This window comes from Vespa mandarinia, chromosome 8, assembly GCF_050613455.1.
Source record: "Vespa mandarinia isolate Hongniang chromosome 8, ASM5061345v1, whole genome shotgun sequence".
NCBI classification, from domain to species: Eukaryota; Metazoa; Arthropoda; class Insecta; order Hymenoptera; family Vespidae; genus Vespa; species Vespa mandarinia.
Window position 1 is genome coordinate 3770422 of NC_140817.1, and position 24579 is coordinate 3795000.

At 31.2% G+C, this 24579-nt stretch overlaps 1 protein-coding gene across 8 annotated transcripts; it reads left to right on the forward strand.

Annotated features, from left to right (window-relative positions):
- The first annotated feature begins 7 nt into the window (after positions 1–7).
- On the forward strand, positions 8–24032 carry LOC118446593 (homeotic protein female sterile). 8 transcript variants are annotated; one of them, XM_035877482.2, is made up of 24 exons: positions 8–521; positions 4553–4840; positions 5246–5294; positions 5803–5844; positions 6943–7191; positions 7294–7488; positions 7578–8186; positions 8646–8723; positions 9066–9161; positions 9389–9490; positions 9685–9830; positions 9911–10061; positions 10152–10716; positions 10834–10992; positions 11559–11678; positions 11915–12064; positions 18666–18754; positions 19046–19160; positions 19238–19609; positions 19730–20284; positions 20705–20850; positions 20925–21074; positions 21276–21581; positions 22336–24032. In XM_035877482.2, exons 2-24 carry the CDS (start codon positions 4830–4832, stop codon positions 22399–22401), a joined length of 4521 nt encoding a protein of 1506 aa, XP_035733375.1. In that variant the 5' UTR covers positions 8–521; positions 4553–4829; the 3' UTR covers positions 22402–24032. The 8 variants fall into 8 exon arrangements, with proteins under 8 accessions (XP_035733375.1, XP_085515101.1, XP_035733384.1 ...); XM_085658975.1 differs by lacking the exon at positions 8–521 and adding an exon at positions 2359–2520; XM_035877491.2 differs by lacking the exon at positions 8–521 and adding an exon at positions 2359–2520 and having other exon boundaries at positions 20708–20850.
- The last annotated feature ends 547 nt before the right edge of the window (positions 24033–24579 follow it).

A 24579-nucleotide genomic window follows, 5' to 3' on the forward strand; every position in this document is an offset into this window, starting at 1 on the left:
TATACGATTATTTCCAAGATTATAGTTTAACATATCCGCGATTCTTATGATAATCTTATTGGTGTAAGACATGAATGTGTCTAGTTGAAAAGTGATTTTCTGTCCTTCATGGAGACGCCATCTTTAGCATTAGTGTTATAAGTCATTCGTGTAAAAGCTGGATGGCTGTATTAATTATTACCAATGTAAATTGATTGAAGAAAAGATTATTTATCATTTTAAATCGTGATTATTTTGTCGAAAAATGTATTTAATAGAAATAAGAAAAGAAACGATCGGATCGTGCAGTTGACTTCCGTAGTACCGTGTCATGCGTCTACGATATCTGATCGACGTGTAGCGAATACGTAGTAGATTTCGGTGCGTGTCGTCACGCTGGTGATGTTAATATCGTTTTCGAGTACGAATTTTTCTGAAAACGATAACATCGATAAACAGTTTTGCGTTTCGTGTGACAGGGTGATCGAGGAAGCAAAGGTCGATCCATCGTTAATTAGTACAGCCGCCATCTTGATATATAGGTAACGGAACTATCGGAATGACGATACGACGCAGCACGTCATAATGGAATACTACTTCGAGAGAACGCGCGTAAAGTTTACCACGTGCATCCTATGCTATCCATACATTAAATCTTAGTGCCGTTCACGCTGTCACGCTGTAACGGGTTCATTGATACCGTTCGTCTTTCATGCTTTTGCCAAAGCCGTTATAGATTTTGTGCTCGACTACCAAAATGCATTGCGTTTAATCGGAGAATCGTGGAAACGGACCGACGTTCGCGCGCGCCGATTAATAAGGCGCGGTAATATTATTCGAATGAAAGAACAAATTAATAGAAACGTTTGATTTAATTAAATATTTCTTTAAATGAGATAAGATTTTCTTCTAATGATCGAAACGCGAATTCCTTTCTCTTTGGAACGTACGAAAAGGCATTATGGGTGAACATGGAACGACGGAAATTGACCGTTGATTTTTGGATTGGTTAATAAAGCGCCTTTTTATTCTATAGAGCGAATGTGTATGATTATTATATGCGTGTTATATGTCGTACACCACCGCCCGTCATATTTTAATATTATAAATAGGTACCAAAGAAAACTTGTGCTGGTTTCTTCCCGAACTCTCTCTTTCTCTCTCTCTATCTCTCTCTCACACTTTCTCTCTCTCTTTCTCTCTCTCTCTCTCTCTTTCTTTCTCTCTCTTTCTCTCACTTTCTCTCTTACTCATTCTACCTGAGTCTCCTTCCGCCTCTCAATTTCTAAGCCTTATTGTTCATGTTTCAATAACAAATTGACGCATTATTTTTCAATAACAAGCTGACACATTGTTTTAGTTATAATTTGTTTTGATGAAATAAAACGGAAGGGATATTATTTTTTCACCACGTGGATCTGTAAAGAGATGTGATCTTTGACGAACGTTCAATGAAAAACTTCCCATAAACCTTTTTCTTTACTTTCCTTCTTATTTCTTCTTAGTAAAAATTTGTAGATATCATATTTTTTCATATTAAAAAAAATATTATCGTTTGTCGTATAACGTGTTTGTGACAAGTCAGAATTGGCGCGTTTAACTTCGCGTTAGTTCGTGAGCGTTCGTGTAGTGTTCATGGAGAGGGAAATGAGGGAGGGGGGTCAGGTATCACGGAAGGAACTACGGAACAGGACCATTCGGTACGTCGCGTAAGAATGCGTAGCCATTGTTGGTGCTGCGATCGTTAAGTTTCTAGATCCGAGATCGTAATGGGCACGGAAAGGCTTCCGGCGGTGCGAGTATTTAGGAAAATGTCGACGAAGCTCTACACGACCTATTAATATATTGGCGCGAGAGACGATCGTCCTCATTAGTTTGTGAGTTTTGGGACTGTAGTATACCGTAAACGCATCGCGGTCGTCGTAGGAAGCAGTATCAGCAACAACGACGACGACGACGACGACGACAACGACGACAACGACAACGACGGCGGTGTCGGCGGTGGTGGCGGTGGCGGCGGCGGCGGCGGTGGTGGCGGTGGCAGTAGCGACAGCAACGGCGGTAGCGGCAGTGCCAGAAGTAACAAGAGTGGCAGTTAATAGAGTAAAAGAGAGAACTGCAAAGAGCAGTAAGAGCGTACGCCGCGTTGTTGTAGGCGCGCATACGAGATCGTGCCGTGGATTCGTTCGTTTTACACCAGTGAGAGTGAGTGAGCGAGCGAGTGAGCGAGTGAGTGAGTGAGTGACACGACGGTGGGGTATACTCGCCGTATCGGCCGCGACGAAGGTAGTAGTGGCGGTGGCAGTCGCAACGATAACGACGATTACTACGACGAGGACGGTGGCGGTGTCGGTGGCGGTGGTGGAGGTGGTGGTGGTGGTGGTGGTGGTGGTGGTGGCGGCGGTGGCGGTGGCAGCCATAACAGCGAGGCAACCAAACTAGTAAGCAGGGAGAAAGCGTAGTGCCAGTGTCCGAGCCGTAGTGGTGTAGTGTTTTATCGCGATTGAATACCCGAAGGAAAAGTGGACTCGGAACGATCAGGTAGGTGAGATCGAGCAAGAATATTGGTCATAACTGTTAGGCGCGATTGAATGTAACGCATGCCACGATGCGCCGTAGCGCGGTGCGTAAGTCGCGCTCGGCAGCGGCGGCGGGCCCTTGGGAGCTTTCTTTCCCGAGTGGCCGTACCGCCATGTTGAATGAAACCTACGCCAAATCGAGTGTTAGTGAAGGCGGCCAGGAATATCCGCGCGCTTCGAAATCATCGTATATCATACTGAGCGTTCCTTCGACGTTCGAACGTGCCTTGCTTTCGATTCTCCTACGGCGTCTTGATCGCGTTTGTTGTGCGTCGGCTGGGTGCATCGGCTGGGCGCGGGTTCTCCTTACACACTGCCTCACCACTCTTCCCCCTTCTCTTCATCTCTCTCTCTCTCTCTCTCTCTTGCCTTTTTTCTTCTTGCTTCCTACTTTCCACCTTCCGTGCTTATTTCGCTCGCGCCTCCTTCGTTCTTCCGCTGCCTTTTGCTTCTCCACCTCTTCTTTTTCCTCCTCCTCCTCCTCCTCTTCCTCCTCCATACTTCTTCTCCTTCTCTTCCTCTTCCTCTTCTTCTTCTTCTTCTTCTTCTTCTTCCTCCTCCTCCTCCTCCTCCTCCTCCTCCTCTTCTTCCTCTTTCTCCTCCTCACTTCATCGTCTTTCTCTTCCACCTCCACCTCTACTTTTCCATCTTCTCCTTCTCCTCAACATTTCTTCTTACCTTTCTCCTTTACCTTTCCTACTTCTAACGACTTTTTCACGAGTTTTGAACACCTGTTTCGATTAGTTGTCTTTCTTCCCAATAAATCCCAATGTATCCGAATTTTTTTTTTATTTTTTTCCTTTTTTTTTTTTGTCGTATGAACACTATCGTCCTCGCTTTACAGATCGTTTTGATGAAATTCTTCTTCCATTTATTTCTATCTGCTCATATATGTTCTCATTTGCATTGGCTTGCTCTCCTCCTCGTTGTTAAAAAGTCTTAATGTGTTTCTTTTTCTATTTTTTTTTCTTTTCTTTTCTTTTTTTTTTTTCTTCTCTCCTCACTTTGATAAATCTTTCGTATTTTCTTTTTTCTGTCGTTCCATTTCTCTCAGAACAATCAGGTTGATCCTCTGTTGACAATGAGGATCATCTTGCATCGTTTGCTAGTATTATTTTCATCGAATTTTGTATTTTAATCTTTATATTCGACAAGGTTTAGGATCATGAAAGAGATATCTTTCCATGTTAAAGGAAAACCTTTCCAAAACTATGTTTAACGATATCGCTTTAATATATATACATATATATATATATATTTAAAAATGCTAGTTTTAATGTTTTCAGATAATGTTTGATATCAAGAATAGATGATGTTTTGCTTTGCTTCATTGTATCGAATCAAGCATTTTCAAGATTAAATTATATACTGTAAGAATATCTTCAGAGTATTATAAAAATGTAAAGAGAGATTAAGTGAAGTCAATTGAAATTTATTTTTTTTAAATTGAATATTAATTTGGGAAGAATAATTTCATGATATATTTGAATAATAGTAGAAGTAAAATGACTTTGATAGCACTTTATTATTAATTATTAATCATTGATTATTATCTTATTTTAATATTCATTAAAAAGAATTCATTTTGATCTTGATTATTGTCTTTTAAGGGATGCTAAGAAATTATCTATTTATTTAATTATTTGTTTAATAAATATTTAAGGCAATATTAGTATCGCTTATAAATTCTAATTGGTTACTTTTCATATGTGCAAGGGAAATGGGTGGGGGGAGGGAAAAAGTTTATAGGAGCAATTTGAACGTATCTTAATCATTTGGAATCAAAATAAAAATTAATATTATTTGGATATTAAGACAGAGAATAAAAAAGAAAGATTATTATTATCTTCTGCATGTATTATAAATATTTAATATGCACAATATTATTGTATAATAGTATCTATACGCACATATGAATGTTTAACTTGCTCTGAAAAAATAAATCAATTTTTGGGGGTTGATACAATATCGGATCCTGTTGTTATGTTATCCAGATGTTGCTAGTATCGCGAGTATTGGCTGGAGGTACGGAGACTCACAGCAGTGTACAGGGCTGACATTCAAAGTACTACCATTTGGTAGGCTTGAGTAGTGTTATGCCTCCTCGGCATCAATCTCCCTGGTTGCAGTGCAATTGTCTCGGCAAGCGATTAGTGAGCTACCATGCTCAATTCAGAATATTTACTTGCCATCTCAATTGTTGATGAAGCCTCATAGCGTCGAGCATCAGCGTAAGGCAGTTACCTGCTGCATAGCATTTATGTACCATATATGTCTGAAAGGTAGGTACAGCTCATTAACGTGGTTTCGATGCGTCCTATAGTATAAGCAGATATCACATGTTTTATTGCGATGTTATAATCTTTTTTTGGTTAGGCATTTATGTTTTTTATTTAAGCAATATCATAACAAACTATTATTATACAGATTAAATTTTTCATTGATATTTGGTATATAAATTTTATTTATTTATCACTATTATTGGTATGTCTATGATGTGAAAGATATTTGGATATTTTAATGCATTTTTCAATATTCAGAAACATATCAATATATATATATATATTTCTAAAATGTCTCTATACGCACTGCCTTTTATATTTACTGGGATATAAGTTTTATTTTAATTTACATATAAAAAAGAAAAAAAAGAATTAATTTTTTTTTTCTTTTCTTTTTTTTTCCAGAAACGGAGTCAAGATGCAGCAGGTGGACACTATTTCGCAAAATAATTCGGTAAGTGACACATTATAAAGTTATTTAATGTAGCGTGAAGTATAGCTTGCTTTATTAACCTACTAATATTAGATTTGAAAGCTATGTAGAATTTTTTTTTTTTTTATTTATTTATTTATTTATTTATTTTTTTTTTATACATTTCCTATTTATTATTTTTTGTAGTTAAAATTGTTTATGTTAGAATTATCAATGAATATACAATTGATATATTACATTTATCCCAATGTAAGATATCCTATCAAGTATAATGTGATAATTTTTATAATAAATAATTGCACATGTATATGTTAAATTATAAGCTTTGTATATAGCAGAAAGTATTGCTTCTTCATGACATTATATAATACATTTAAAAATGTTAAGGATATTAACATTTATTTATATAAATAACAAATTTTCTAAATTTTGTCTTATGAATATTGCTATTGTTGTCATATATAACTTACAAACTCATAATGTGTTAAATTTAAATACCATTTGACTGAAAAGTACATATGAATTACAGTTAGATGTGGAGGAGCGAGAAAGGCTGTGTAATATACCGAAGGTGAGGTTCCATATTGACATATTTTATGAAATAAGATATATCATAGATATTTTAATCAACAATTTGCACTTTACTAAGAAGAGTAATTTATAATTTCGCTTCGATATATTAATTCTATGCAGTTATAAGCTTTTAAATATTCAAACAAACAAAAATAAATGGACAGATATAGATGATATAATCAGAAAAAATTTTCTAGATCTATTACTTGTTTTTATATATCTGTGATAGTATTAAAATTTATATCTATGAACTGACAAAAATTAAATATTTGTTTGTCTTCATATTCAGTAATATCTAATAAAAATCATAACTTTGAATCAATTTATGTATTATGAAAACTTGGAAATTGGTATTAATCAATATTAATTGTGATATGTAATTTTATATTTCATATATATAAACTTTTAATAAAAACTGTTTTCATTTAACTTGCATGATGTACATGCTGAAAATATCCTTCCAATTTCTATATTGTTTTTAAAGATTATCAAACTATAAAAAGTAAAAATAATTATATTGGGACATAGATTTAAATTCCAAATTGCTTGCTATGGAACGTAAATATTTAGCAGCCTAATTCGCTCACTGCATGATGGATCATCTTTTGCATGCCATTTTGTATTTACTAACATTTATTAATCTTTTTATATTTTGTTTAAATTCTACTTATAAAAAAATCTGCCAAATATATTATTTTTCATACGAATAAATTCTTGTAATATATCAATTATATTTTAAATTCTATTTTAAATAGAAGTTTAATAGAAACATGGTTAGTAGTACTATCATTCGCTTAATTCTATATTTAAAAAAGTTTTCCGTTTAAGATAATTATTTATTGTTAATACTAACATAAAACATATGTCAGTAATAAAGAAAATATTTAGTTTATTGTAATTTAATTTTAAATGCTATACTTTATATGGATTTTATTTATCTAATCAAAAAGAATAAAATTTTTTCATTGCTTTGCAAAATACAACTTTTTATTGCTATAGTAGTTAATCCTATTAGTTTAAAAATGTAATGTAGATCTAACAAATATATGTTATATAAATTATGTTGAAATTAACCAATTCAAAATAAAAAATATAGACAAGTGCACCTGGTAAGGCATCAGCTACACCAGCTCCACCAGGGAAAGAACCACCTCCTCGTGAAGAGCCAACAGTGGAACCTGTAAACGGTGTAGTGCAACCACCCGTTGTTCCACCTCCTAATCGTCCAGGGCGAGTTACAAATCAATTACAATTTTTGCAAAAAGGTGTATTGAAACCAGTATGGAAACACCAATTTGCGTGGCCCTTTCAACAGCCTGTGGATGCAAAGAAACTCAATCTGCCAGTATGTTAAAATCAATATTTATTTGATATTTCCAAAATATCTATATTACGTAATATTATAGGATATCTTTTATAATTTACTTATCCATTCCATTTTCACCAGGATTATCACAAAATTATCAAGCAACCAATGGATTTGGGCACAATAAAAAAACGGTTGGAAAATACGTATTACTGGAGCGGCAAAGAATGTATCCAGGATTTCAATACGATGTTTACCAACTGTTACGTTTACAACAAGCCAGGAGAAGATGTTGTAGTTATGGCACAAGCACTCGAAAAATTGTTTCTTACAAAGGTAATAAATCGTAATAGTAATAAAAAGTAATTATAAGATTATCATTGATGGTGATAAATATAAAATCATAATTTTTTAACTTATAAAAGGTTGCACAAATGCCAAAAGAAGAAGTGGAACTAGATCCTCCAGTTCCAAAAGGGCCAAAAGGGAAAAAAGCTGGCAGAGTAGGAGGACCAGTTGGTGGAATGGCAGGAACAACTGGAAGTACAGGAAGAGGTCGTCCTTCGTCGGTAGCAGCGGCTGTTACATCCAGTGTACCAAATAGTTTGGCACCTTCGGCTACATCAGCGGGTACAACAGGTGTCATACCTATGCCTCCTCTTGGTACACAAGCACCTGCTTCTGTACCAGGCAGTACGAATACAACTACCATTGCTCCGCCATCGAGCATGGGTGTCACTCCAATGGCCACTCACAATTCTCTGCCTCAACAAGTCGTACCTCCAACGGGTGGTTACCATGCGCAGCCAGCGATGGATCCACAGACGGCTTCTGCTGTACCACCTCCACCTCAGGTTCCCACTGCTCCAACTGTAATGCCTCCATCTCAACCAGCCAAATTGAAAAAGGGAGTGAAGAGAAAGGCTGATACTACAACCCCTACAGCTAATTCATTTGAACCCTTATATGCTCCATTGGATTCTAAGAATGCTAAAATTCCTGCAAGACGAGAATCTGGTAGACAGATTAAAAAGGTAAACATATTTCATTCATTCATTCGTAATTGGCATTATTATCAAACCGAATATATTTTAATATAATATAATCGAGTTCAGTATTTTAAAGAGCTAAAGTTTGTTATGTTCTTTTATCATGTTAGCTTTTATTTTAATCGGAGATGTTGCTATGTGTATATTATTCATGAAAAAAGTACATGTTTAAACGTTTCTATATTGTAAATTGATTCCAAACAAGCATATTGCAAGAAACATTTTTGCATGAGATTTATGAGTTTTAAATGAGAGATAAAAAAAAATGTAGTTTATATAGAAATCTTTTTAAAATGATGTTAAAACCTTTATTAAATGTTTATTATCGTATTTCGCATCATCTTAATGCCTATGACCATAGTCATACATAGTCGTTCCCTGCATGTAAAATCATGTCATTCCATTAAGACATTAACAAAAGGGTTCATGTCGGGGCTGTTTCAGCCAACGAGGCAAGGGGAAGACGGCTTAGTGCCATTCCACCAGGCCAACATGCCCCTGATTGGGGCAATGGCCCAACAGGTATAAATACTGTTACTCCTTCATATTCCTTCCTTTCATTTGTGTCGTCTTTTATCATTTTTATTTGGTAAAAGAAAAAAAAAATTATTTACTCATTGAATATTAAGAATTATTCATTCACAGTAGAGCTAAAGTAATTTCTAGTTTGGCTATGTTTAATTAAAATATAAACAATTACTGTTATATTTCTTTTTTTGTTTTTGACATATATTCCTCTAATGTTGCTATTCTCATTCTGTTCTTATTACTATTCTTTGTTTATAAATTGCAACTAAGAACTATGTATCTTCAATAAGATCTTTGCATATTACATACTAATTCGATTTTTTGACATTTTTTCAGCCTCAACATACAGGTGGTAAATCTAAGGAAAAGCTTTCAGAAGCACTTAAGTCTTGCAATGAGATCTTAAAAGAATTATTTTCTAAGAAGCATTCGGTAATTAAATAATTAATATATTACTAATTATATTAGTAGCAATAATGGTAATAATTTCCATTAATTTAGATGAATATATTATAAGTCTTCCCAGAAAAATGATTTGAAATAATATATGAATATATGTATTAGTATTGTTTATTATTCTCTTGAATGTGAATTTATTTTAATAGTATGTTATCATGTCTGTGATTATTAAACTTTTAATCTTTGTAAATAATTAACAGGGTTACGCATGGCCTTTCTATAAGCCAGTTGATGCAGAACTATTAGGTCTGCATGACTATCATGACATTATTAAGAAACCAATGGATCTTGGTACTGTAAAGGTAAGATTATGCTAGTATAAAAGTTTTATATTTTTTTATATAACTTTGATGTATGTTAAATAATATCTATATTTATAATGTACTATAGAAAAGTTTTAATTTAGTATATTTTTGTTTTGTTTCTATTTTCTTCTTTTATTTATTTATTTTTTTTATTTTTTAGACTCAATTCTATTTATATAACATTTTTACAGAATAAAATGGACAGCCGCGAATATAAAACGGCCCAGGAATTTGCTAGTGATGTGAGGCTTATATTTACCAATTGTTATAAATATAATCCTCCTGATCATGATGTCGTTGCAATGGCTAGGAAACTTCAGGATGTATTTGAAATGAGGTAAGTATAAGCAATTAAAATAAAATATTTAGTATTTTAACTAAATTATGGGATTTAACTCAATATATTTAATTTATTAGGTATGCAAAAATTCCTGATGAACCTATGGGAGGTATGTCAGGAATGAAGGGTAGCAGTAGTAGTGCAAGCAGTTCTGGTACCGAAAGTTCTTCCGACAGCGACGATTCTGAAGAAGAACGTACACAAAAATTAGTCGCTCTTCAACAAGAGGTATTAGATTTTCTTTTATCTAATAAAATAAATACACACAATTAGAAAGAGTATTAATTATATTTATTATACCATTTTCCTATCTCACAGCTTAAAGCAATGCAAGAACAAATGAGAAAATTAGTAGAAGAAAGTGGTAAAAAGAAGAGCAAGAAGAAGAAGCCGGATAAACCAAAATCAAAGCCAATGAGCAATAAAAGTAGTAGTCTCGTTGGTAGTCATACTGGTGCCATGAAAGAACTTATGAAACCAAGTGGTGGAATTCCCAGTGTGTCTGATAGTGTTGGTACTAGTATAGCTAGTGTTGCAATGGGCGCAAGTGATCTAAAAATACCTGGTGGTATGGGTGGTGATCTCCATCATCCAGCAATAGCAGTAGGACCAAATAAAACACATACAACAGGAAGTTTAGGTCATCATTTGCCAACAGCGACGAATGCTAAATCAAAAGGTAAAGGAAGAGGTCCTGGAAAAGCTACTGCAGCAAATACTGCGAACAAAAGGCCGAAAGCGAATAGTAGATCAAGTGGGAATAAAAAGAAATCGATCAATCAACCACCACCAATAACATTTGATTCTGAGGATGAAGATAATGCAAAACCGATGTCTTATGACGAAAAGAGACAACTTAGCTTGGATATCAACAAACTGCCTGGTACGTTTTAATTTGATTAATTTACTTTCTCGTAATATTTCCTTCAATTATAACATATGCCTTTTAATTAATTAATTAATTAATTAATTAATGCTGGTTTGCATTTATATATTTTAGGAGATAAACTAGGTAGAGTTGTACACATAATACAGTCTCGGGAGCCTTCGTTGAGGGATTCAAATCCAGATGAGATTGAAATCGATTTTGAAACTCTAAAGCCTTCCACATTAAGAGAGTTGGAAAGCTATGTTGCATCATGCCTCAGGAAAAAACCACGTAAGCTTTATTTAAATTCTATTACAATATTGTTTGCAGAATTTATTCTATACTTTTTCCAATCGATTTACACTATGTATTGGTATAGATTATTCTATTTACCAACTGTTAAAAAAATAATAGATAACGAAAATCGTGTTTACTTATAAAGAATTGTTATGAAAATATAAATTGCAAGTTTTATTTTCTATTTACTACGTATTATGATATATGACAAAGGATCTTGTAATGACATGTATGGAATAATACTTAGTTCTCTATATTTTTTTTTATTTTTTTTTTATTTTTTTTTATTTTTTTTTTATTTTTTTTTATTTTTATTTTTTTTTTTTTTTTTTTTTTTTTTTTTTTTATGCATGTACTTTATGATATTTAAAGGTAGCATATACTACGTTATCCGTAATTATAATTATTATTTCGAAAGTGTAATGTTTGAAATTGTTAACATATCATATTTAATTTGTGCACTCTGATAAAAACAATACTGTGAATGATCCTAGAGTATCATTAGTAAGTTTTTATTAGTTCAATTAACAATGTCGTATATTATGAATGATTGTTCACAGATAAAAAAGTTAGTGGAAAATCTAAAGATGAGCAAATAGCAGAGAAAAAACAAGAATTAGAAAAGAGGTTGCAGGATGTAACAGGTCAATTGGGGAATGTGAAGAAAACTGCTAAGAAAGGTTAATTTTTCTTTTTTGTATTTTAGCTTATATCTGTATAAATATGTTATTTTCCTGTTTCTTTTTTTTTCTTTCTTTCTTTTTCTTTTTGTTTTTCCTCTTTCTTTTCTTTGGCTTTATTTTTGGTTATTTTCTTTTCTTTTTCTTTTCTTTTTTTTTTTTTTTTCTTTTTCTTTTGGGTGAGGGGGGCTGAGTATTATAAGAGTAACTATAAGAATATGATTTTATTTTTACAGAAGACAGTAGTAAGTCAGTCGACGTAGTTGGTACTGGAGGAGCCAGTGGGCCTTCACGATTATCCGCTTCAAGTAGTAGTAGCAGTGACAGTGATTCGAGCAGTAGTTCACTTTCGTCGAGCACCAGTGATTCGAGCGACAGTGAAGCAGGTTAGATATGAACTTAATGTAACTGTTGCTACTATTAGACCCTTACTTGGGAACAAAGGACTACTTATTGTGAAGTAGTTTCATTGCAAAATACGAACTAATTTTTATGTGAGATTTAAAATTATGAGGTTATTTGCGAGTTTAAATATAATGTTCAAACAAAAGCAGAACTTTTAATCTGCATTACTTTGGAATTAGTTTCTATCAATTTCTCTTCAAGATGTTTATAGATCGATTCTATTAATATATTACAGATGTTACCTTAAATTTTTATAAAGACAATATATGCACATGTGAAAATCTTTCTTTCATTAAAATATTGTGATACGTTTATTCATAAAACGAATCATGTTTTTATGTTTGTAATAATAATGTAAACAATAACCGATTATGTAATTTTTTTTCTTTTTTGATTTTATATTCATTAAATTTCTTCTTCTTTTCTTTTCTTTTCTTTTATTTTATTTTATTTTATTTTTTTATTTTTCTTTTTTTTTTTTTTTTCTTAGGTATTAATGTAACCGTTATTATTTAATAATATTCAGAAGTAGAAGTCGTAATTGCAAGTTCTATATTATTATTTTTAAAAAAAAAACTTCTTCGTTATATCATGTGACATTTTTTATTTTGATATATTTGTATATGATTATAAATATATATTTATTATATGATCCAAAATTAAATTTTATTTGGTAACACGTTTCATCTATAATAATATGCATTTGTGATTTATAATTATTTACCTATATAATTTATCTTTATTTGCATAATTTAAAGTGTATTGTAAAACATGTATATCTAAGAATTACGTATAGTGATACTGCAATGTTACCACTTGGAGTAGTACTTAATCGTAATTGTTCAGATTTGTGTTAATATACGCAATACGAATATGTTACTTTAAATCATGTAATATAAAATATGTAATGTTTTTAATATGAACAAATTTAAATTTAATTAGTTTAAGAAGAAAATCGGTAATTAATTTTTCTTTTTTCTTGTTTTCCCCCTTTTTTTTCAGTAGGAGCAACAATAAATCCAATTTGTTTCTCTCCTGATCATTGATATTAGAGGAAAAATGTCACATGATATGATGCTGATAATAATTAACTATTTATAACAGACTATATATATTAAATTACATTTTTCTTGATAATTCAAAAAGTAAATCTAAAGTACAGATCTATCATTAATAATCAAATTTTTTGCAAAAGAATGATTAATCACAGATAAATGCATATATTAAAATTGGATTGATTATTTTATAATTGCACAAACGCATCGCAAATATCTTCTCAAGCTGCTAAATCTTGCTTATTAACTATTGTATTTATTAGGACGGCGTTATTCTTCGTGTAGTATAAGTGGTGCGTTATATTAATGCAAGTACAAATGAAGTGTCAAGTTTCATTTGATTTTTCATAATAAAAGAACACGCAGAAATTACATTTATATATATATGTGTGTATATATTATATATAAATTATTAATAATATATATATATATATGATTTTATATATTTAATTATATATTGTTAATAATATATTATTATATAATATATATACATATATGAATATATGTAAATTTTATATGAAAAGTATTGAATAAAAATGTCACTGGACATGAATGATTGAAACTTGACATAGCCGAAGAAATTTTATTTAATTTATGAGAGAAAATGCAATGCTGAGAAAAAGGTGAGCTAGTGGAGTGCAGACTGTGTTTAGAGGATACCATATGCCATGCCAGCTTGTTTCACGAATTATATTATTGATAAAAAAAAGATATATATATATATATATATATACATATATTAATTATATTTTCTCTTGCCCTATCAGTGTTGACAATACGTTCTGTTGCTCGAAAGTCAAATATAATTCCTTATTCAAGGTTACTGAGTTTTTCACTGCAGTCTTATTTTGTAATAATATAAGAAAGAACTGAAAAAAAAGAATCGTAGATGAATGAAGTTACACTTTTATACATACATATGCATTACATAAGGAATGACTGTAGTGCTAAATATTAGTACCTTGGAAAATTATATCATAGCTTATCCTGAAAATTACATTGCCCATCATAATCTAAGCAACTTCATGCAGTATGTTAACTCTTGCAAACTTAATCTTTATTTACATTAATTCATAAGCAGAGCATTACTTGTATTACTGTGTTTTTGAATATATCATTGAGTTTGTTTTTTCATATTGATCCATTCATGCCATATCATTTCTCAGAAGTTAGTACAGTGACATTAATAAGAAGCGTCTTTATCAAACTGTGAGTGGGTATATATATTTGCATTATTTGGATGCCGTAAAAACAGCGTTTAGGGTGCTGAATATTTTATTCGCATTTGTGGATTAGACTATGTGGATGCTTAATTCAATCAGAAGGAGCAAATCAGGCAACGGTAATAATGATACACACGGGTAACAAATGCTGCAGACAATGTGTATTGGTGGCTGGATTTGCAAAACAGCTCATTCTGTTTAATAGATGAGTTTAATAGATGTATTTTCGCGTCTATTTATCGGATGCTAGTCAGTCACACTCTTCAAATCTGTCGCCTTCGTAATTAATATCAGAAACTATGCGTTCAGTATAATAATAATAATAATAATAATAATAATAATAATAATAATAATAATAATAATAATAATAATAATAATAATAATAATAATAATAATAATAAAAAGGGGGGTTCATGGGTAATCTCATATGTATATCCTCTTCAAATGTTAAATAAATACTGCTTACGTTTTGAATAAGACTTAACTCTGCAAAGCCAATTTCTCTTAGTACTTTCTTTCAACTTAATTGGTATATTCGTAATTATCTCGTAAGCAAGAGTAATAATAATAAGTAAGTGTAATAGCATTATATTACTCATATGAGATGTGATTGAAATGAAGAAATCAATTATTTTTGTCGTTTGGATGAGATACTAATGCGTAATCGAGCAAGGTTGATTATGCAAAATCAATGATGATTTGCGCGGAGCTAAGTGACCAAGTCTGATAATATAATGAATGCAATATGATTTTTTTTGTTGCAAGATTATGTGACTTTGAGCATACATGGTTTGTGTTGACATAATAGAAAAAGAGAAAGGCAAGGGGAGTTTACAAAGTAAGCGTGTTAAAAGACAGATTACGGTTGCAGTGTAAGAAAGATCAAAGAACATAAATATATAACAGAAAAAGAGTCAGTAAGGACGACAGGATAATGGATAATGGTCTATGTTACAAATAAGGCACCCTAGCCTCCAAACACATTGTTTGCACTCCGCTAAGCTTTGCTAATCGTGTCATCACTCTATTTATCACTAGTTCTTCATCTATAACCATTATCAGTTTTTTTTTTTCATTGTTCGAGTTTATTCAAACAAAAGTTTAAAGGATTGTCTTCGTACCCTAGAGACAATATTATGCCAATGATAATTATAACAAAGTTGGTGTGGTTTTACATGCCTTGATATATCAAATAATAATAATAATAATAATAATTCATATTAGAATCAAGTTTTACTTCTTATCACATTAGAACTTGAAGATTATGTAGCAATGCCTAGTATGTACCATCAGTTTGGGGTATACAGTTCATAACAGCTTATGAGGTAATTATATTGTTTTAAACCCGTCCTACTATATATAAAACATTTTTAGAAAGTCTTTTATACAAAGTTTAAGAAGATTAATTTTAATGATATTTTGTTTCATTTTTGTATTTCTATCTGTAAATGTCTGAGATCCATGATAAAGTTTTTGTTGAAATATCATGTAAATTTAGTTTTTATACATAGTAAAGTTTATGTATAAGAAGATATTATGGACGTAACCAACATGACATCCTAAAGTACTTGAAAGAGCACTTTATAAATATTGAAAGTGCTGCGGAAAACATGATTTGATAATTATTAAAGTAAAAGGGTGATCAAAATTGCACTCGAGTACAATTAAATGGTATCATTAATCATACACGCAGCATAGCGTACTTATTGTTCTAAACGAAAACATATTGAAAAGATACGGTGTTTAGAAACATTAATAACATTATTCAAAGAAACCATAATGATTGGTCAGAAAAAAAGTGTTCGTCGAATTTTAAGATAATTATTAATGACTACATTAAAACATACATATATTTGTGAGACCGATGGCGTATCTTATTATTTAATGGTTTTCAAAATATTGAAAGTTTCATAGATAAATTTTCAATTCAAATTAGTTAGAAATATATGAAGGAAAGAAAAAATAAAATAAAATAAAATAAAATAAAATAAAATAAAATAAAATAAAATAAAATAAAATAAAATAACAGCGTGCGCTGAATTAGGTCGTATGCATCTTATGATACAATCAGCATTAGCTTGTAACTGAGATATATAGAACGTTTTATAATAATGTTCATATATTGCCTTCCAAATTTTTGTAGCATTTTATTCTATATGCAGGCACATGTCTGAATTTCTTTGCATCCTTAATGCAAATTAGGATGTCACTCCTCTTCCTTTCATATCGTAATACGCAAAAGCAGATTTAACGTTAATATTATTGTTTTATTATATATAGAGAAAAGCACTACTTTATACGAAAGAAAACACATGCGTATTCTTTTCCACAGAAGTGCACACACGTTTATCTGTTTTGTGCGTATCGCGAACAATAGGAGTAGTACACACATGCGTACACATTTTGTACATAGTGAGAATTAATATATCATAAAATAATTATAAGAATAATATTACTACTACTATTACTATTATTACTACTACTACTACTAATAACAATAATAAGTAATTAATAATAAATAATGGTAATAATAATTATAAATAGTAATAATAATGATAACGTTAACGATAATAATAATAATAATAATAATAATAATAATAATAATAATAATAATAATAATAATAATAATAATAATAAATAAATAAATAAATAATATTAAATATTAATATTAATAAGACAAAGAAACAGAAAGAAAAAGATAGACAGATGGAACAGAGAAAAGAAGTTACACTCATGGAAGTGACGACACATTGAACATTTTTCTAAGTACATAATTTAAAAAAATATATATATAAAAAAAAAAAGAATAAATAAATAAAAAAAAAAGAAACACACTAAGCGAATGAAGTAAATCTTACTTCCGAGCGGTTCCGAGTTAGGGTTGGCTTGTGTATGGTGGTCCAGTTAACTATATTATATAAATTAAGATAAGCTGGAACTCCTTCTCATTGTTTTTAGACTTAGTTGATCATAGCGATACCAATATACCTATTATATTCGAGGACGTGTTCAATGAATTTTCTTCTTTATTATCAGCCATTCCATGATTAACTTAAACTTCCTACATTTTTGTAATATTTAATTACAGAAACATTCTCCTTATATATTATATATTATATATTATATATTATATATATATATATATATATATATATATATGACATTTAAGGAAGAAAGTAATATAAAACCATAGGTTTTATATATATGAGCTACATGTAGCTCATATCAATGATAATATCTACCATAAACAACGAGCGGGAGTCTTTTACCACCGATCTCAATGCTGTGCTAACCGTGACTTGAGCTTATTTTACATATTTGCTTGTACGAGTGTGTCACTCTTCTTGAATCATCCATGTTTAAGTTGAATTCATATTGTACCGTTTATTATGCGACTTTTATTCATCACACCCTAATTTTGTTATAAAGTTATAATGTATTAAAAAAGAAATGTCAGTTCGATGGTTTTTCTTCGTAGTCATCATCATCATTTTATAATCATCATTCATCGCCCGTCGTCTTGATTATTATTATAATAATAATCATTATTGTTAGTATCCTAATGAGAAAATAAAAAGGGAAGTGCGTATTCTTTCATACATATATGTTTCGATATATATATATGTATGTTTACCGATTACGCGACACGTGTGCGTGTCTCTGGTGTTCGCGCGCGTGATATGTATGTATGTATGTATGTATGTATTTACGATGTGTATACATATATATATATATGTATGCACACGCAATTATTCATAAATAAATTGAATACAATTGATTTTATGTAGAATGAGAGAGAAGAGAGAGAAGAAGGGAAAGAAATGAAAAAAAGAAAAAAAAAACCAATTGTTCTGCGTATTAAAAATTTTTTAATATAAAATTATTAAGATGAAAGTCCACAAAAAAAAGAAGCATATAATTGAGATATTTAAATTAACATTGTTGTACACAGTGATACAATTATAATATAAGCATATATATAAATAAAATCTATTAGAAAATATATGCTTGAAGTTGTTTGATTTAGTTTCTATGTGTATATATATATATATATTATATATATATTATATATTATATATATTATATATATATATTTATAATGTGTATTTAATATTTATTTTCTGCATTTCTTATTTGGCGTGCGTAACACTTTATGGCTAGTATGGCTGGTTATATTTATGGCTGGTATCCTCTGCACACTGCATCTCACTAGTACTCCATCGAAAAATCTAAGTAATCCGAAACGAAATGGTTGATAGCACACTCTCACAAAGTTATTAGATGCACATTACATTATATTACAGGAAACTCCTCCAGTCGTCCACCTAGAAAGAAGATGAAGAAGAATGCTCAAAGTGCACCACCTCCAACAACATCGACAACTGTTGCTCCGGTAAGATAACGTTCCAACTTTACAAAACTCCAAAAATGACAAGATTGGTATATTATTGTAATATTAATAAATTATTCATATCATTAGATTAATACAGTTTGTAGTTTTCAATATTTTCATAATTTACAAGAAAGATAAGATATTGTTATCATATTATAATTATTTTAATTATCTATAATATATAAATTATATGTATGTCATATATGATATAAGTTATGTTTACTCGATATAATGAAATGATAGATGAACACAACATTTAACAAGATAATGATTTTATAATACACTTTTTAGGCACTCAATCATACTGGAGGTCTATTAATGAATAGTCAGCCAACAGCAAATTCTACGGGACCAATAGTAAAGGCAGCATCGGTAACTCAATCTAGCAATATTCCTGCCGATCAAGGTATGCTTATTTTTTATAACTTTGTATTTTATAAATGATAGAAATAAATTGAATTTCTGTATAATTTTGTTATTAAGGTGGCAACAGTCAGCAACCTGTAGCCGTAGCTGCTGTTACAGCAAGTCAAGGAATGCCTGTGGCAAGTCATGCATCTATGCCCGCGCAACCTCCACGACCAACAGCACTGGCAACAGCTGCACCAGTTAAAAAGCCAACGCCGCCACCTCCGACTACTTCTAATCCTCCGACTCCGTCAGTATCCGTACCAACACCACCACCAAGTGTTACTCCAACAAATACGAACTCTGTGGTGGCATCACCGGTTGTGCCTCAGGCGCCACAGCCTCCAACGTCTGTTAATTCTTATCCAAATGCTAATACGCCTGTTCCAACGGATGGAACAACATTAAATCAACAAGCGGACCTTTTGCAGCCATATAGTACTCTAGGTATACATTAAGAATAATTATTTGGATTATTTCTATGAATTTGATTTTATTCAATCAAAAATATATCTAATTTTATATTCTAACTTAAGAAAAATTCATAATTTTTTTTCTCTTATACAGCTTCTGTACCTACGACACAAACATCATTGGATCAAGGTCTTTCTATAAAGAAAGAATCACATATATCAATGATACCAACTCTTCATACAAGTAATAATACCAATTTAAATTTACTGCCAGATGTTAAAAATCCAGTTAATATGATGCCTACGAATATGGCATCGAATCTAAATCTGGGAAATATAAATATGGCTAATTTGAACATGAATTTACAACAAGGATTGGCGACACATATGTCAATGCATAATCAATTGGAAAATATGATAAATACAACATCACCATTGACCAACATACAAAATACGCATAATGTTACGATGTCGCAACATTCTAATGGCTTTCCAAGTATAAAGCGTGAAACTTCCCCACCAAATATGTTGAATAACAATGGCATTCCAGGAGTTAATGTAGGAATGAATATGGGAGGAATGGGATCGATTTTTGATCCTGTTCCTATAGTTTCCATGCCAATGCAAATTTCACAAATACCTATAAAGAAAGAAGAAAAACAGCCTCTTCCTATTTCGCAGCCACAAATTGCACAAAAGGCAATGGATGGTATGTTTTTTTTTTTTTTTTTTTTTTTTATAAATATCACACTTGTCTTCTAAAGAAGAATAATTTTATAGCACGTTTTTAATACTGTACATACATGTATGATAATCTATTATACGAAATCTTAGATTTGCTTAAATTACACGCTTTATATTTTCATGTGTGCTTTGTGTGATTGCGCGTTATTTCTCATTTATCCATTATAATTATATTAGTCATATTTCTTTTTTTCCTTCTTCCTTCTTGTTTGTTTTAATACATGCAATATATTAAGAATATGCTTAAAAATAATTACACGGCATATTTATAGCTAATTTAATATGCAATTATATATGCACTCTTATTAAAAGCTTATTATCGTTATAAACAAACACGCTGTAAATTAACCGCTTACTAATCAAAACTATAATACTGGTGCTCTAGCAGGAGCTCTTTTTGCAGAAATGAATGCGTTAGGTTTACCACCTATGGGCAATCATTCGAGTTCTCAGCTCATGCCCGAAAAGAAGATGACACCACCCGATTCAAAAAATCCTGCTTCAAACTTTGCGTCAGCTTTTAAGAACAAGGTACAGAATATTGGTTTTAATTGATAAAAATTAGAAGAGAAATAATGTAAGATTTTATTTAAATGGCATTATAGACCGTTGAACAAAATGTAAAGAATGCATCTTCTTGGTCTTCGTTGGCTCAAGCATCGAGTCCTCAATCTACTGCAGGAAGTAGTATGAAGAGTGCTGCCAGAGATTCTTTCCAAGCGTTCAAAAAACAAGCCAAAGAAAAGCAAGATAGGGTAAGGGAAGAAAAAGAGAAAAGAAAGAAAGAAAGAAAGAAAAAAAAAAAGAAAAGAAAAAGAAATTATTTCTATTTTTATTTTACACATTGATATTTATTATCCATTGTTCTTTTATATTGATCAATTTATAAATGTTTTATTTATGAATGATCCTTGTATTTCATAAATTAATGTATACATAAATATTATATAAAACAGCAAAGGGCACTATTGGAACAACAGGAAATGCGCAGACAGCAAAAGGAACAGGCTGAAAGAGAACGATTGCGACAAGAAAACGAAAAGAGAAGAGAACGAGAGGAGGAGGATGCCTTGGAGAAAGTAAGAAAAAATGTTGGTGATCAACAAGGTAACGCGATGACTGCCACGACGAGAGCGGAAGAAGTGAAAGCCATTGTTGACACGGATAGCAGTAGTCCAAGTCATTCGTCTAATCAGGATAAAGCTGCTGCCGAAAGAGAACGGCAAAGGCTACGGGAACAAGAACGGAGACGGCGCGAAGCGGTAAGTGTGTCATGAATTTTTTCATTCTTTATATATATATATATATATACATATATATTTAAATATTTATTTACATTAGATAAAGAGATTAGTTTTTTTTTTTTACATCGTCTATAATTGGCTCAGGGTCGTATGGTTAATTACCTCAGACACAATTTTGATCACGATAAGGTTCTCGGAAAATTCTATGTAACTTTTTATTTTTAGAAAAAAAAAAGAAAAAATAAAATAAATAAAAATTAATTTATTAAGTAATTTTTATCGATTGTGCGATCATAATGTAAATTAAAAAACTTCATATCTATAAGGTTAATAATTTGATAGGTCTGGATATAGACAATTATAATTGTCCATATATAATTACAATTGTCTATATATTTATATATATATATATATATATATATATATATATAGATTAAATAATTTTTTTTATAAAACATTTATTATATAATCTTTCATTTTGATCCGTTTTATGTCTGAGGTTTTACGGTTTATTATTGCATAGATACAAGAGAGAAAAAGTTAAAGATAGTTAAGAATTATTAAAGAGATATTTAAAGGTTAATGCATAAAGACAAGAGAGAAACTTTAAGTTAGTTAAAAATTATAAAAGAGATATTCAAATTAAGAAAATAGAAAAGAAAAAAAAAAATAGTCGAGGCGTGTGTTAATCGTTGATGGTTCTCTTGGCATCATCAGCGAAAATTTATTCGAAGGCGTATTCGCCAAAGAATGGGTATATTTATCTTTTCAGATGGCTGGCGCGATTGACATGAACATGCAAAGTGATTTGATGGCTGCATTTGAGGAATCATTATAATGTTACTATTCGCTGCTCATAATAAATCCATTGAAACCGGGCAGGACTTGGATGAATATTTGCCGCTGGACGATATCTACAGAGACATTTTAATAATATACGATATCTCGTTGAATTAAATCTAGAAAGAGAAAAAAAAAAGAAAGAGAGAAAGAGAAAGAAAAAAAGAAAGAAAGAAAGCAAGAAAAAAAGAAAGAAAGAAAGAAAGAAAACAAAGACAGAGAACCGTCACGTAATTGTAATGCCAATTAAAAAAAGGAAAGAGAGAGGAAGAGGGTGGGTTAGATGGAGGAAAGAAGGAGGAGGAAAGGGGATGGGGCAAAGCGAATAATTGTAACAAGTCATCATCAATGTATGTAACAACAAGGCAGTGTACTTGTTTGTAAAAAAGGTGGTGCAGTTGGGACATTCCAACGAGGGGGGCGGGGGAAGCCTAAAGAAAATAAACAAACATCAAGTTATAACGATCGCCGTGTTTGATCGTTCGATCGGATTTCTACAGAAATACGATTGATATATATAAAATTAATATTTGCAAAAGCAGAACTGTGTTTAAAACGACGGACACCCAAGTGTGACCATGTAATTAGAAAAAGAAAAATAGTTGCAGAAAATACTTCGAAGAATATTGCATACTAAACTCTATTGTGTTACATTTTTCCGGTTTTCATAAGTTTGTACTTTATGTAAATTTGGAAACATAACTAAAAATATTATTCAGAGATAAGTGAGAGCGAGAGAGAGAGAGAGAGAGAGAGCGAGAGAGAGCGAGAGAGAGAGAGAGAGAGAGAGAGAGAGAGAGATTTGCGTGCAACATATATTAAGCGAATGTGTGATCATAAGAATGAAAGAGAGTGTGCGAAAAAGAAGATGAAGATGATAATGATGATCATGATGATGATGATTATGATGATAATGATGATGACGATGATAATGATGATGATGATGATGAAGATGATGATGATGATGATGATGATGATTATGATGATGATGATGATGATGATGATGATGATGATGATGATGATGATGATGATAATGATGAAAAAAAAACAAAAACAGAAGTGTGTATTTGATTAAGTTTTATATTTTTCCACTTTCAGTCATTAATCGTTGGTAGGATTTACATAGACGGTGTTTCTGCCAATAATAAATAGAATTATTAGCTATTACTAATAATTTCATGCAGATTTTTTTTTTTTTTCACAATTATGGACATATACTATTTGTAATCACAAAAGTATATAGGTAGGTTTGTTAATTGAAACAACGTGACAAACAAACAAACAAACAAACAATATATATATATATATATATATATATATATTATTATTATTATTATATACAAGAACGAGAACACAGACACGATACTTATGTCTCTTAGGCGAATTTGATCGTACATAATTTTCACAATGTCCACTCGCAAGAAAGAAAGATAGAGTGGGGTGGGGAAGGAAGGAAGGAGGGAGTGAAAGAGGGGAAACAGATAAACAGGCAGACAAACAGACAGATAGATAGAGACAAATGTTCGCATTTCAAATTCATTCGCGAGCGAACAATTCACAAACGGACGTCATTGCGATCGATTTTCAAATTATTCGCGAAAACTCATCATAGAGAACAAAATGGTCAATTATTACGAGTTATTGAAGAAAAAAAAATGCGGGGTGGGTGGGGGGGGGATAAAAAAATAAAAATAAAATAAAATAAAATAAAATGAAAATAAAAATAAAAATAAAAATAAAAAAATGTGAAGGAGGAAAAAATACTAAGACGGTAAGAGAAGATGATTGTAATTGCGAATGTAGTTGTTGTTTAACGCGATCCTACATCAATCATTAGAACGAACGATACGTACGCTCAAAATTTCGGATAACGTGCTTCTAATTAACTCACCGAAGTATGTCACCCGGTATAAGTTATATCTAGGCCGCCTGTAATTAATAGGGTATCGATTAAAAAAAAAAAGAAAAAAAAAAAAAAAAAAAGAAAAAAAGAAAAAAAAAGATATAACGCGAAACGAAAAACAATAACAAAAAACGAATAAAAAAAGAAGGAAAGAAAGAAAAGAGGAATTTATATTTATTCGATCACTCACACTCGTACGAGTATCGGTTTTGCCGTCGAAAGAATGGATGATTATTGAGGTTTTAGGGATGGGGATGGAACTGAGAGTTGTGA